This window comes from Urocampus carinirostris, chromosome 19 (genome assembly GCF_059441175.1).
Source record: "Urocampus carinirostris isolate Australia breed hairy pipefish chromosome 19, RoL_Ucar_1.0, whole genome shotgun sequence".
NCBI lineage: Eukaryota > Metazoa > Chordata > Actinopteri > Syngnathiformes > Syngnathidae > Urocampus > Urocampus carinirostris.
In genome coordinates this window covers 14,098,404-14,111,992 of record NC_142367.1, presented here as the reverse complement: position 1 = coordinate 14,111,992, position 13,589 = coordinate 14,098,404, and the positions used below count along the sequence as shown (strand labels likewise).

Below are 13,589 nucleotides of genomic sequence, written 5' to 3'. Positions count from 1 at the left end.
TCGGTAGATGTAGGACACCATTTTAACCATAATTTACTTCAAAAGTGTCAAACCAACAGACACTATTGTGGATGTAAATCGCTAAATAATCCTTTAAATGGAAGCTCATTAAACAATTTATTTTCATTGTTTCGTCACATTATTATGAAAAGCCACAGAAAAATATTCAACCTCCCAAAAAATTCAGGCAAAAGCTCTAGCAAAGCACCTAGAGCAGACATGGGCACTCCGGTCCTGGAGGGCCGCATGTCCTGCCAGATTTTGAAGTTTGCTCTTCTTTAACTCAGGTGATACAAATTATAACCTCGTTAGCAAGCTAGCAAGTGCTCGTTAACGATACTGGTGATTGGAATCACCTGTATTGGATCAGAGAAACCCCAAAAATCATGCAGAACATGCGGCCCTCCAGGACCGGAGTGCCCAGGTCTGACCTAGAGGAATGTGATTGGGTGAGCAATAGAAATGAGAGAAGCTAGACAAAGGGGGCACACAATTTCTCCTTGCCCAGCACCGTCTGCACTGAAGGTAAATACAATGGTATCCTCGTTTGCAGTAATCTGTGACATTTTTACAAAAGAACTTTGCTTGCACCTTTTCTAAAACATTATATAGGACAAAATGGCAGTCAAAACGATTCTAAACACTCTTAACTGCGGGAGGGAGACACATTTTAAGTGGTATATGTATATTCATACTGGTTACAGGCTCTGGCATCATTACTATTTAATAGATTTTATCAAATCATCAAACAGTAAAATAAAATTTGCTGAATTAGCTTTTGTCTGGCAGTCTTATTGAATTTTGTCTTGAAATATATGGTGTGGCTCTCTCAAATATATATATATATATATATATATATATATATATATAGATTGCCTCATGCCTGTTTGGATCAAAAAGGTTTTACCCCAATCCAATAGCCTTAACCCCACCAAACTGTACCCCCCTAATGCTTAACTCTCTAATCCTAACTCCACACTAACCTTACCCAAACAATAAAACCCTAAACATGTAACCTTAGACGAACCCTGCCCTAGCAGTAACCACAACCCACTAAACATAACCCCCTAATCCCATGTTAAACATGTAGCCCTCCCTAACCTCACTTTTAACAGTAATCCTAACCCTTAAACCCTAGCCCATGAATGCTAACCCTCTAACCTATCCCCAACTGGGCATCGGTTCGCATATTCAATCTAAAACAATTCAAACCAACAATTTAAATCTAACATATTGAAAACGTAGTCTTAAAATTCCTTAGCAAACATTCAAACTACCCAAGACTAGCATGCTAGCCCACTCCTCCACCAGGATTCCTCACTATAAAATGACAATTCCAAAAACTAAGGCTATAGAAACAATTCAGTTTTCGTAAAACTCCTCTCAGCAACCTTTTCAAACGTATTTCTGTCAGCGTGGTGTCTAAATTTACGACTCTCGAGTGGCTTTTCTGTTGTTGTAGGCGCAGCTGTGCCACAGCAGCAGCAGCCAGTCCACACTGGATAATAGCCATGAGTCCCGCGCTGGAATCGAATCAGAGCGGCCGCAGCTGCTCTTATTACAGAGGGAAGGAGGCGTGGAGGCTGTGTTTATATACGTACGCTTTCTTGACACAAAAGCTAACGTGCATCTGAAACCAAGCAACACTTACAAATTGGAATGAGATCGAAAGATTAGGGTCAGAAGACAAAAAAATAGAAGCCTATTTGTGGTTTCTCAGTCAAAACAACGTGACCACTCCATCTTGGGTGTGGCACGCACTTGTTTGTGATTCCGCCACCCGACCCAGTGTCGTCTTTCTCGCTAGTGGAGACATTTATGGTGTAAAGACCACATAAAAGCCTGATAGTGTGAAGCTCAAATCTAAAAAGCTTCAAAGGCCTGTTTTTCCCCCCTCAGACTGAAAAAACTCGAGGTGATCTTTCGCAACAGCTGTCCCTGTCCTGAACCTGACCCGTCGACCAAATAACATCACTGGATTTGAGAGCTTTTGAAATATTGAAATAAGTGATGATTAAAATTTCATGGGAGCAGGGATGGGCTGTGTTAACATAAGCCGAGGGAGGACCTGACTCTGGAAGGTGTTACTGTTGACTTTGTGCTATTGATTGGGCTGGACTGGCTGCAGTGGACATTTTCTGTCAAAAATTGGTCAGTAGTGTGATTGTGTGAGAATAAATAGGATTCCAATTAGTCAATAATGCCCAATGAGGTAGTTCAGAAACATCTTTGTTGGCATCTGACACTGTGCTAGCGCTTAGGGAGTCTGCAAAATTTTGTGTTGAGAGACATATTCAGACAGGTTACTGTTGGGCTAGCTAGCAATGAAACGTGGATAGATCTGTAACTGCAAAAAAGTGGATCCAGGATAATGAGGGAAGATAATTCAAATTAAAACTGAACATTTTGAGGGCTGGAGCACTATTTAAATGTGTAATTTTGCAGGGTTTGTGTTAATTTAGTAGGAGTTGATAAATACGAGTTTTCCCACACATTGTAAAGCGTGAAACAAAATGAATCCCAATACCAAATTTCAAATATCCAAAACATGGAATAAGAGCTTGTTAACAGAGATCATTGACACACTAAGAGGGATGCAAAGTAGACGTGTGTTTCGTTTTAACCCACTTTTATGACCCCCAACTCTATTGTCAGTAACTTATTACAGGCATGAATTAATGCAATGCCATGGAGAGAGCAGACCGGATAAAACTACATTTCGCAACAAGATTTAAATTGTGAATGCAAGATGTCAAAACAGAAGAAAAACACTAAAGAAGATGAAGGAAACACATTCATGCGTAAATAGACCGACTTTTCCGACTAACATAACAAAGCATTTAAAGAGACAACACAGGAAACATTTCATGGACAGAAGAAAATTCAAATGACTAACCTTTAAATATAACGCAGGCACACTAGCTGTTGCTGTTAATATAAAAGAAAAACAGCACGGGACATTATGGACCACTTACTTTCAGACGTCAACTACTAAGGTTCCACAAAAAAAAACAACAACAAAAAAACAAACCACTAGAACATGAAAGTACAGAACATGGCCAGCTTAAATTCAATGTCAGACCACGCATTTATATTTTTAATATGAAAGCCGTTTAGGTGCCTTATTACAAATTCTAAATGTTTCTCAACCCAGTACTAGAAACACTCATGAACAGTGTTATCTATCTATAGATCCTGGTCATGTCCCTCGAGAGGGGTGACCGACAGCATCCCGCATGAACAGTTTTATTTACAAGAAAAAAAGTTTTAAACAGGAGCCAGGGTTTTAAAACAACCCTAAGGTTTAAATTTAGGTTTTAAAGTAGGGGGTTTAAACTCAGCTAGGGTTTCCAACAAAGGTTTAAAACTAACCCCAGGGTTCAAAATATGGTATGGTTTTGCTCTAAAACTAGGGTCTCAAACTATTCAACTCAATTTTATTCATAAAGCCCTTTAAAACAGCCACAACTGAAGACAAAGTGCAGTACACAAGTAAAACATAGTTAACAAAAACCCCCGATAGACCGTAAAATAAAACGCACAAAAAGTTTAACAAAATAAAAAAAGTAGAAATGTCCAAAACCAAGGAAAAAATGGACAGTGTCTGGTGTGCAAGGGCAAATTGGTCCAAAATTTGGGAGCAACAGAAAAGGCTCTGTACCCTCTGAGTTACTTCTTTGACCTCGGTGCCTCCAGTAGCAGCTGATCGGCTGACCTGAGGTCCCGAGCAGGAGCATGACATTGAAGCAGCTCACTGATGTAAGGAGGGGCAAAGCCAGTTAAAGATATAAAAAACATATAAAAGAATCTTAAAAAGAACCCTTAACTGCACAGGCAGCAAATAAAGGGAAGCCAGAAACGCTGTAATGTGCTCCTTACGTGTGCCAGTTAAAAGTAGAGTAGCAACGTATTGCGGACGAGATGTGATGCAGCCATGAATCACAATCTCAAAGTTCCCACGTGTGGGAACTAACCCTAAAAGCTTCATTTAGGGTTTTGGAGTAGGTTGAAGGTTAAACTTGTAAAACTAAAGGTTGTCTGCAATCAGACCTATTGTCTTCTTACTCTAACATTTGGGTCAAAAATGCTACCCAACCCATACTTGAATTAATTTGACGCAAAATGACTCAATTGTTTGGGTTGTTTTAAACAAGATTACCCCGACGGTTTAGTATAAAAGAACCCAATTTTGCGGAGCGTTATTTATTACCAAAATACCCATTTTGCAGAAAAACAATACAGTAAAAAACAAACCTAAAACTTTATACAATTTGTCGGGGTTGTATCTGTAAAACAATCTAAGATGTTGGGTCAAATCGCCCAAGTAAAGGGTTGGTCCATTTTATTTAAAACAACTTCAAGAGAAAGTAAGGCACAACAAACAAAAGCTGAAAAAGCACCTTTTTACTTTTTGGTCTAATTTCTTACAGTCCAAATGCCCAATTAATGGGAAAACGGAGCAAGGTAATTCAAATAAATTAAATTCTATTTACAGCTGCAATATTCACTGGTGGTGCACTTTTATTCGCTCAATTTGGGCATCTGACAGACGGGTTAACGAGTCGGACTAATGGAATAGCTGATTGTAAAAGAACAAAAAAAGGCTGAATTGATTCTCAATGGGGAGCATTGTGGAAAGAGGTAGTATGGAAAGTGCCCGCCCAGCAAAGTCTGAGTTTTTAGTCGAGTTATATACGATCTGGAATATTTTCAATGTTAAAAGTCTAGGTACTATGAACTGGATAGTGGTTAGTATCATCAACTCTCAGCTGAGTTGCTATAAGACAGCCTGTATCCCAATGAATGTATCTGATGTGATATTATTTATGTCCAGACAGCACTATAATAAAAAACATGTCACTGTGTACTGTGAAGAAATAGGAGTTAATGCAATCAACAGATTAAGAGATGCCTTTACCACCTTGACATAGAATTATTCATGGAGATGGATCAATACGGTTTTACCGTAACCTTGCAGGAAAACAATCATTTATTTTAATTCCCTTCCTGTTTGAGTTAGTCAGTCACATTTATGACCACATTTATGACTTTGCGGCCCTCTAGCGGACACTAATTGATTTTCTGCTGAGTCAAGGTTCCATTTTACACTACAGTATTTTGTTTTTGGAAGGCTCGCGGCTGGTGATAATATCCGTAGGACGTGTGCGCTCTCTAGTGTTGGGAGAAAGAATCACTGCCAAATTTGAGGTTCAATCCGTTTACAATATTGTACTGCTTGGTATTAAATTGAAAAAAAAAACAATTCATGACGTGAGCTATTGAGGTGCTGTTTTGTTTTCATGTTGGTGAATAAAGTAGTTCTTTGGCAATTACATAATTAAGGTAACCGTCTCCACTCGCACCGGAGGCGCAGCAGCAGCTTCCCTCATTTCTATGGCCTCCAGCAGCTTCTTTCTTTCTGTCCTGCAATTAGTACGGCATTCCCGACACAGATCACGTGCATTAGCCAAGAAAAACTTCTTAGGGATTATATCTTTCTCATCCACTGGGGGCGGGGGGAAGGGATTCCTGTCAAAGTTAACCCTTTTCAGCTTGCTGAGGTTGGCGATGCAGGGCGGCACTGATTTAAATTTATTGTCAGACAAGCCCAGGTAGACAAGCTCCTTCAGGTTCCCAATGCCCGTGGGGAGCATTTGGAGCTGGTTGAGGCCCAGGTAGAGTTTTTGGAGGTTCTGCAGCATGCCGAGCTCCTTGGGAACTTGCGCCAGACGGTTATTACACAGGTTCAAGACGATCAAGTTTTTCAGGAGGCCCAGATTGCGAGGGACCTCCTCCAGCTGAAGGTCAAAACAGGAAATTATGACATTTTTGGTCATAAAGACCAATTTCTTTTAACCAATAGTAATCCATCGATTTTCACAACTAACCCTTTCCATAAGGACTAGTATTAGGTGATCATATGAGAATTAGGAACAATATATTAACACAATCAATCCGTTAACCTATACTTTTACATTATCCTCATTTGGGATGTTTCAATGCCTCAAATCACTGTGGGACATGTAGTACAGAGAAGACTCATACACGCAAACTATGCCTAACTCGCTAAAAAAAATCATCATGGATAATTGATTTCTCTGAGACGTTACCACTTAATTTTCTTCTGCCACGGGCTTATCCGTCTATATATAGTGGAAGTCCATGCTTTTGGCAGTACGAGCGGACCTTGCTCACAAACAGAACGTAGCAGCGATGCAAACAAGCACTGGACTTGATTTTGATGAGTGATATGAAAGACATCTTTTATTCTATGTGGAAAGTAAAATGCAGAAACAATGTCTAATCGTGTGATGCTATTGCTCGTGCCTGGTCACCCACCCCGATCGGTTTTCTTGCTAACGACACATATACTTGATTATTTGCCAAAATACGTGTTAACTATTTATTCGGATTAATCCAATCAGTCGTCAGGGAATAACGCAGTTATCCGATTGGGTTAGATTGTGAAGGGGCGTCAGGGTTTTACAAAGTTCATATCTATTCGATAAAAAAAAAAAAAAAGCAATGCATTGAGGCGAAAGTCAGCCCACAAAATGCTTAAAGAATACTGTACTCACATAGTTGCTGTGCAGGTCCAAAACTTGTAAGTTGATAAAGTCATGAAGAAAATCAGGGAGGCTGACGATGAGGTTCCTGCCAAGGTACAGCTCCTCCACTCGGAAGAGTTTGTGGACGACATCGGGCACGGCGTCTAAATATTGGAAACTGAGATTGAGCCGCTGTCTGCCGTCCTGAAGCAGGACGACACAATTGATGGCCATTTGCGAGGTGAATGCTTTGCTTCGCGGTATAGGTTTTTTGCTTTCTTTCTTTGACTTGGGCATTTTTCTGCAAGGCCACAACAAGTATACTGGTTAGCTGTATACGTTTTTGGCATGTGCATGGAGTATGTAAGCCTACCACTAGGAAAGTAAATAGATTGAAAAGTTTTCTTACCAGAGTTATGTGGATCCACCAAACAAACAAACAAAAACGAGTTGTAAAATATAACAAGAGTAGTCCACTTTGTTTAGGTTTAGTTACTGCGATCTTCCTCCCATGGCGCCAAAATCACCTGAACAAGAATTGCATTTGTTTAGTGCTTCCTAGCAACTGTTGCAGGTGTCATTGAGGAAAAATGTTTAAATCTTTAGTGTCTTCAAATCATGGTAGTCTGAAATTGCTGCTGGGGATAGATCATTTGGAAAAATGTCAACCATGTTTTTAGACAATGCTGAAATAAAATTATGATTTTACTTACATTCTTAGTAGAGACCAAATAAATTGTGATCTCAGAAGTCCTCTGTTTGGTGTTGAAAATGGAACATTTAGACAACACAACGACTTATAAAATGTGTTTAATTTTCTAAAATGGTACTATTGAAATTGTAGAAATGAATAACATGGCAAAAACGTAATATGACTATTGTGTACAAAATGTTTATTTTCTTTTTAGGTTTTTATCTAGAGTAACGGCTAGTCAGAGCTAATTCCTCATGTTGAGGCTTTTGAGTTTATTCCTTGCCCTCATGTAGGTTTCAGATCGGGGGATGTTATGATGGTGGTCTATGATAATGTTGTACTTAAAGGTTATACAAATAAATATGACTTGACAATAAGTTTATTTCAACCACTATACGGCATTTTCACTTTGCGATCTCAATGGATTAATGTCGTATGCCGGGCTTGATCCCCAAAATAGATGCAATACTTTAAAAGATGTATCATAACCATTGTTTATCTTGATTAAACACAGTAAACAAACCAGTGATTAAGTGACGATACATTTTCAAGGACCTCACTTTTTATCATTTTTTCCTCTCTCCTGGAAATAAGTTTAAAGATAAAAAAAGACACCTTTCTCTTTATTTCTGTCAAGATACATTTTGTAGGATAAAATACTGCCAATTTATTGGAAAATGTAAGTGTATACTTACACAGCCGTCGTCTTTCGTTATTCGTCTAACTTGTTTTCTTCCAAATGTTTAAGTCGCTACGGCTAGCAAAAACTAAGCTAGCGGTTGAGAGATGACCGCTAATCGTTAATTACGAGTTAACTCATTCGAAGGCAACTTTTTTTTGGTTTGAACAATTAAAAATTAGCGATGGAAAGCGATAAATAAACGTAGTTAAAGTACGCAGTACACAAGAACCGCTGGTGACGTGACGTTATTGTGTGCGCTCACTTTTTGTTCCGCCACGAATTTGTTTTTAATTTAGTCACCTGCGGAATACTCGTCATATGACGTCACTGCAATTGTGGTCTTCATTTGGTTGCGTTCACTGCCACCGAGAATAAATTGGAAATTTTATAAACTGGCGCCAATTTAAAAGCTTATATTTACTCTCTGCGTGTGTAGTAAAGTACATTAACGGGTACTTTTGAATATTTTTCCAATAGATTCGTTTTGGTAAAAAGGCAACGCAAATTCGAACATCTCACTGCTGATATAGATGTAATTTCATTTAATAAGACTTTTTTTTATTGCAGTTTAAGAAACTTTTAAACTTTACAAATAAAATAAAATAAAATGTTTCTTAGTCTTATCAGTCGAGAGAGCACAAAATAAACTACATATCGAGTCATACCTAAGACTTATAACATTGGTAAAATGGCGGCGCCCTCTGTTGGCTGCGGCTGCATCGGCTCGCTACAACGGGTCAGGTGTATCGACATTTCGTTCTTACAAAGAATGACAATACAAAGGAAATTATTATTATTATTATTATTATATTATTTTAAAGTAGTTTTTCAGTTACCCCGTTTGACCACAAGAGGACAATACATACCTTTAATTCCCCTTAACCGGATCCCGTTGCATTTTACTCTATTCACTTTATTCTATAGTTAAAATAAGATTCATAAAAAAACAATAAAATTATCAAAAATATTTTTTTCAAAGACTTCAAATACCGTTTTCACTCTATAAGACAATTGAAAGTTAAATAACGGGCCTGAATAAAAACCAGCAGATGTTTAACATAAAACAATAATCTCAAAACATAATCTATTTTAATTCACAGTGAATTTCATTATTTTAGTTTATTTTTCTTTGGTAATGTGCCACTGCATTTTTGGGGATAAAAATAAGTGTGTGTCCCCGCCCTTAAAATTCATGCTTTTTCTGTTGTCATTCCTTCAGTCTCGCTGTTAGCAAGAGTGCTAGTCATTATCCATCCATCCATTTATTATATGCACTGCTGATCCTCAATTGGGTCGCGGGTGGTGCTGGAGCGCATCCCAGCTGTGAACTGGTTGCCAGCCAGTCACAGGTCAGCGCTAGTCATTAGAATTTGGGTAATTGAGTTTAAAATGTGTTCTCCTTCATTCAAATAAAAAAGCTTAAAGTAAGAAACCTTGCTTTTTTATGTTTTTAAATAACTGGGTTAAACTTGGGGCAGCACGGCAGAGCAGTGGTTAGCACGTGTGCGGCACCATTCTAAAGTCATGAGATCGAACCTCCTGTGTGAAGTTTGCATGTTCTCCCCGTGCTTGCATGGGTTTCCTCCAACATTCCAAAAACATGCATATGAAGTCAATTGACCGGTCCAAATTGTCCCTAGATGTGAATGAGCGATTGAGTTGTCTGTCTTTATGTCCCCCGCGATTGGCTGGCATCCAATTTAGGGTTCCCCTGCCCACTGCCGAGGATGGGTGGGATGGGCTCCAGCACCCCCGCAACATTTTTAAAATCTTTTTTTTTTCACTAGGAGGCGCTAAATAATACACATTCTCCTTTTAAAATTTCATATTAACTCACGCAGTGCCAGACGTTTCTATCAAATGTGAAGTGCCAATGCCAGCCGAATTTTGCCATTTGGACTCATTTTTGACGGCTTACTAAACATATTAGCTACAAAGGCAATTATGAACCTTCTAGATTTTAAAATTGTGTAGTAACAACAGTGGAACATTGCTAAGTTTCTTGTAAAAACTTGTTTTCAAGAAAACTTCAGAGAAAAACGTTTTCAACACAACTTTGGCACCCACACGCTTTCATACTGAAACAAAACTAGGCACTAAGTGTTGGCAAAGATATGGTGAAAGGCACTCTTGCCATCTAGTGTTGACTTAGCATACTGATTTCATTCGTAGGGGCTGGTAATTCATGGAAGGGCTGCACCAAAGACTTATAAATAGTAAAAAACGTTTTGGAATTTAGCGACAACTCTTCTGAAAATGCAACTATACGTTATATGTCATGATTTGCCTAGCAGGTCAGCGCCTTGCATTGCTGCATGGCCGCTATTCGGTGTGTGAGTGTGTGCCTGAATGGGTAAGTGTGAAGCACATTGTAAAGCGCTTTGGGAGGTCTTCATTGACTTGAAAAGCGCTATATAAATGCAGACCATTTACCATTGCTCTCACCTGCGCTCTCTCGTTTAGCCCAAGCTCTCCCTCCTTTCATAATTAGTTCTCCTCTTATTTAAATACATCATTCTTATTCACTCCTGGTCAGTCCGTCAGCGAACCTCCACACATGCAAGGCAAGCACTTTTTGACTCTGGCTCCCGTCTGTCCCGTCCTGTCCTGTTTCCTGCTCGTCCGTCTCTGGCTTCCCAATCCTCCCGTACCTGACTTGTCCCGATCCCCAACCACGCTCCGTTCTCCTGTCCTGGCTGCCCGACTTGCTTCCGTCCTCCGACCACGCTCCTATCTCCTGTCCCGGCCGCCCTTCTTGCTTCCGTCCTCCGACCACGCTCTGAACTCCTGTCCGGCTGCCCGACTTGATTCTGTCCTCCGACCACGTTCCATTCCCCGGTCCCGGCTGCCCAACTTGCTTCCGATATCCAACCACGCTTCATTCGCGAGGGCTTCCTGCTCCTCGTGCCCAGCGAGCCCTGGATCGCTGTTTTTTGTTTCCCTTTGCCTGACTTCCTCGATTCGCCAATAAAGCTTTGAGTGAAACGTAAAACATCTTTGTGTCTACTGCCTGTTCTGGATTTGACAATATAACACTGAATGAGTTCAAGAGGGGGCCTCAAACCATTATCCCACGGGCTGCAATTGGCCTGCAAGCCGAGAGTTTGAGACCCCTGCTTTAAAATGTTAAGCCTGCATTCACGCTTAAGGCCAGAGGTGTCAGTCACGAGTAAAAAAGTACAACCCTCCGGCATGCACCTTCAAAGAAAATAGTTTTTACAAAACATCAAGTTTTGTTGTTCCCATGGTTAAAAACAAGGACAAACTGTTTTTCATTGTGCATTCAACTTCTCATTCCTCCGTCCTGTGATTTAGCGCTACGCTTTCATTATGTCGGTTTGTTTTTTTCCGGAGGCAACCGCATGGGAGGAGATGTTATGACACATACCAGACACGAGGCGGATTTGTTGCTAACAATAGGTTTTGTCTTCCGTTTTCTGGTGATGTCACTTGGGCTAACATGTGCAATTTAGCCTCTTCTGTTTGCTGACATTATCCAGAGGGCAAGTATACGCATCATTTATTTTCCAACACATACAGTGCCAAGCAAAAGTATTGGACCCCCCAAGAACTTTTTGTCATATTGCCACCTTTCAGGCTTTAAACTTAAAACTTTTGTAAGAATCAACAACATGTAAGACAATCGTGAAGTGGAACACAATTATTTCACATTATATCTACAATAAAAAACTCAAAAGTAGGTCCTCGCAAAACATGGCACCCCTTTCTCCTGACTCAAAAAATGAACAGACTAGGTGCATAAGGGTGGGCTGATCGTTTCAAATAACAATTTATCGATACAAACTAGGTACTTGAATTAGATCGATACTTTTGTCCTGGGAACGATATTTTACTCCCCCACCAATATCCTCAATACGTCGCTCTAAGTAGATGACGCAACTCTTCTCTCTCTCACCAGTGCCCTCGGCCACTCTAAGTTTATGCCTGGTGTGTGACAGACAGGCACACTATTAGCATCTCTCCCTACCTGGCCTACTGCTGCATGCTGCTTCCCAGGCAAAAGAAAAGGAAAAAAAGTTAAAAATGACAGAGGCATGCTAAAGGGAGATGCAAGAAGATAACAATGAAGCTTGAGATAATAAAGAAATATGAAGAAGGCACAAGCATTGTTACCCATGCCAAAGATTATGGCCCTTTCCAATCAGGACAATTATCAAGAATAAGGAGGTGATTAAAGCAACAAAGTCTAGAAGTAGAAGTTTTAAAACATATGTTTTAATTAGAATCTACAGTCTCCTCTCTCAAGTCACGCAATTAAATTTCCTTTTTCCTTTTACGTGTTTATTTCTTTACAATGTTATTTATACTGCACACAAGTAGTACTTACTACTGTATACTGTATGTACTGTTGTTATTTTAGTGTTTTGATCTGGGGTACCGGGGCTTGGAACGCATTTGCTAATTACCATAGGTTTATATCCCCCCACTAAACGGCTATTTCATTTAACATTCATACACCTTTTTTCATGGCCAAATTCAAGCACTTGAATACAGATTTTTAAATTCAATTCTCCAATTTCTCTAGTACCATTAAAATAATCTCGTGTGAATCCTGCATTTTGCAGATTAACAAATACATCAGTGACTTGCATTTGCAATTTTTAATCTTGCATGCGCCTTTATCAAGACGTATGATTTATAGCCCTTGAGTAAATCACAAATATATGTGTGGATCTGAACAATATGCGTGTAAATATTTTTAAGACAAATCTGTCTCCATATAGGTGTTGGGTAAAAATGGCGATAATATGTTGCTTACATTTTCAGTTTCAAGAAGTACTACCTATTACAATTCACCCTTGGGGAAACACAAACTTCCATTTTTTTTTACATTATTCATAACAAATATTCTCAATTGATACATAATCCTTGCACATTAAAATACACATTTTACAGTGCCATGTTTAGGTGTAACATGCATCTGTCATCTTGGGCGCGACCCGTAGGGGGCGATGACACTTCCCAAGACAATGACATACAAACTAATACTCACTGCCGTTAATAACCAGTGAAGAAGAAATGGAATGGCAAGCAAAGCCACCAGAACAGGCGTGTCATTTTTAAGCAGACTTGTATTATGTTTCTTCATTTAATGCGTAGTCTATCGATTCAGAACGCCAAGACATATGGCAACAATTTTAAGCAGTTACTTACACTTCACCCAGAATTCAAGCAATTTTCAAATCTTGAAAACACAAGAATACAAATCAAGCCTTTTCTTGGATTTTAAGCACCCGTAGGTACCCCGCAATACCCACATCAGAATGGAGTAATGTTGCATCCCGGGGGTCTACTGTAATCTGATACCACAACTCTACCTCAGCCGGTATGAAGTGTTCGAAAATATCACTCATTTCCCGGCCACACCCACTTAGATTACACCACATTTAACCCAATTGCAGTCGGTTATTTGAGATCCTCCACACATGGCACTCATTTTCCTGTCGCGCTGCTATTAAAATATAGCATTATAAGTAGGAGGTGCTACAAAACGGTGCTGACAGTTAAATGGCAAACAGTAAAACAAAATGCGGCAAATGGGAACCGGGTCACCGAATAGAAGTCATTAAAGCCGGCGGGGGGAGTATTTTTGTAAGGTGAGGTGAGGAAAAGGTGGAGCGGAAAAGAGGGAGAATTGCCTTGG

The 13,589-nt window shown here is 39.6% G+C and overlaps 1 protein-coding gene across 1 annotated transcript; it reads right to left on the bottom strand.

Annotated features, from left to right (window-relative positions):
* Positions 1-2,612: 2,612 nt before the first annotated feature.
* On the bottom strand, positions 2,613-8,270 carry lrrc18b (leucine rich repeat containing 18b). The gene is made up of 3 exons (XM_088324265.1): positions 8,225-8,270; positions 6,579-6,712; positions 2,613-5,798 (listed from the first exon to the last, which is right to left on the bottom strand). Exons 1-3 carry the CDS (start codon positions 8,268-8,270, stop codon positions 5,331-5,333), a joined length of 648 nt encoding a protein of 215 aa, XP_088180391.1. The 3' UTR covers positions 2,613-5,330.
* Positions 8,271-13,589: the final 5,319 nt, after the last annotated feature.

Bases quoted from the DNA above. Each gene is read 5' to 3' on its own strand.
- lrrc18b (XM_088324265.1), bottom strand. From the start codon at position 8,270: ATGAAGACCACAATTGCAGTGACGTCATATGACGAGTATTCCGCAG. The intron at 6,713-8,224 runs GTGACTAAATTA...TCCAATATTTAG, and splicing joins ATATGACGAGTATTCCGCAG to ACGCCGTGCCCGATGTCGTC. The intron at 5,799-6,578 runs GTGAGTACAGTA...TTTGACCTTCAG, and splicing joins TGGACCTGCACAGCAACTAT to CTGGAGGAGGTCCCTCGCAA.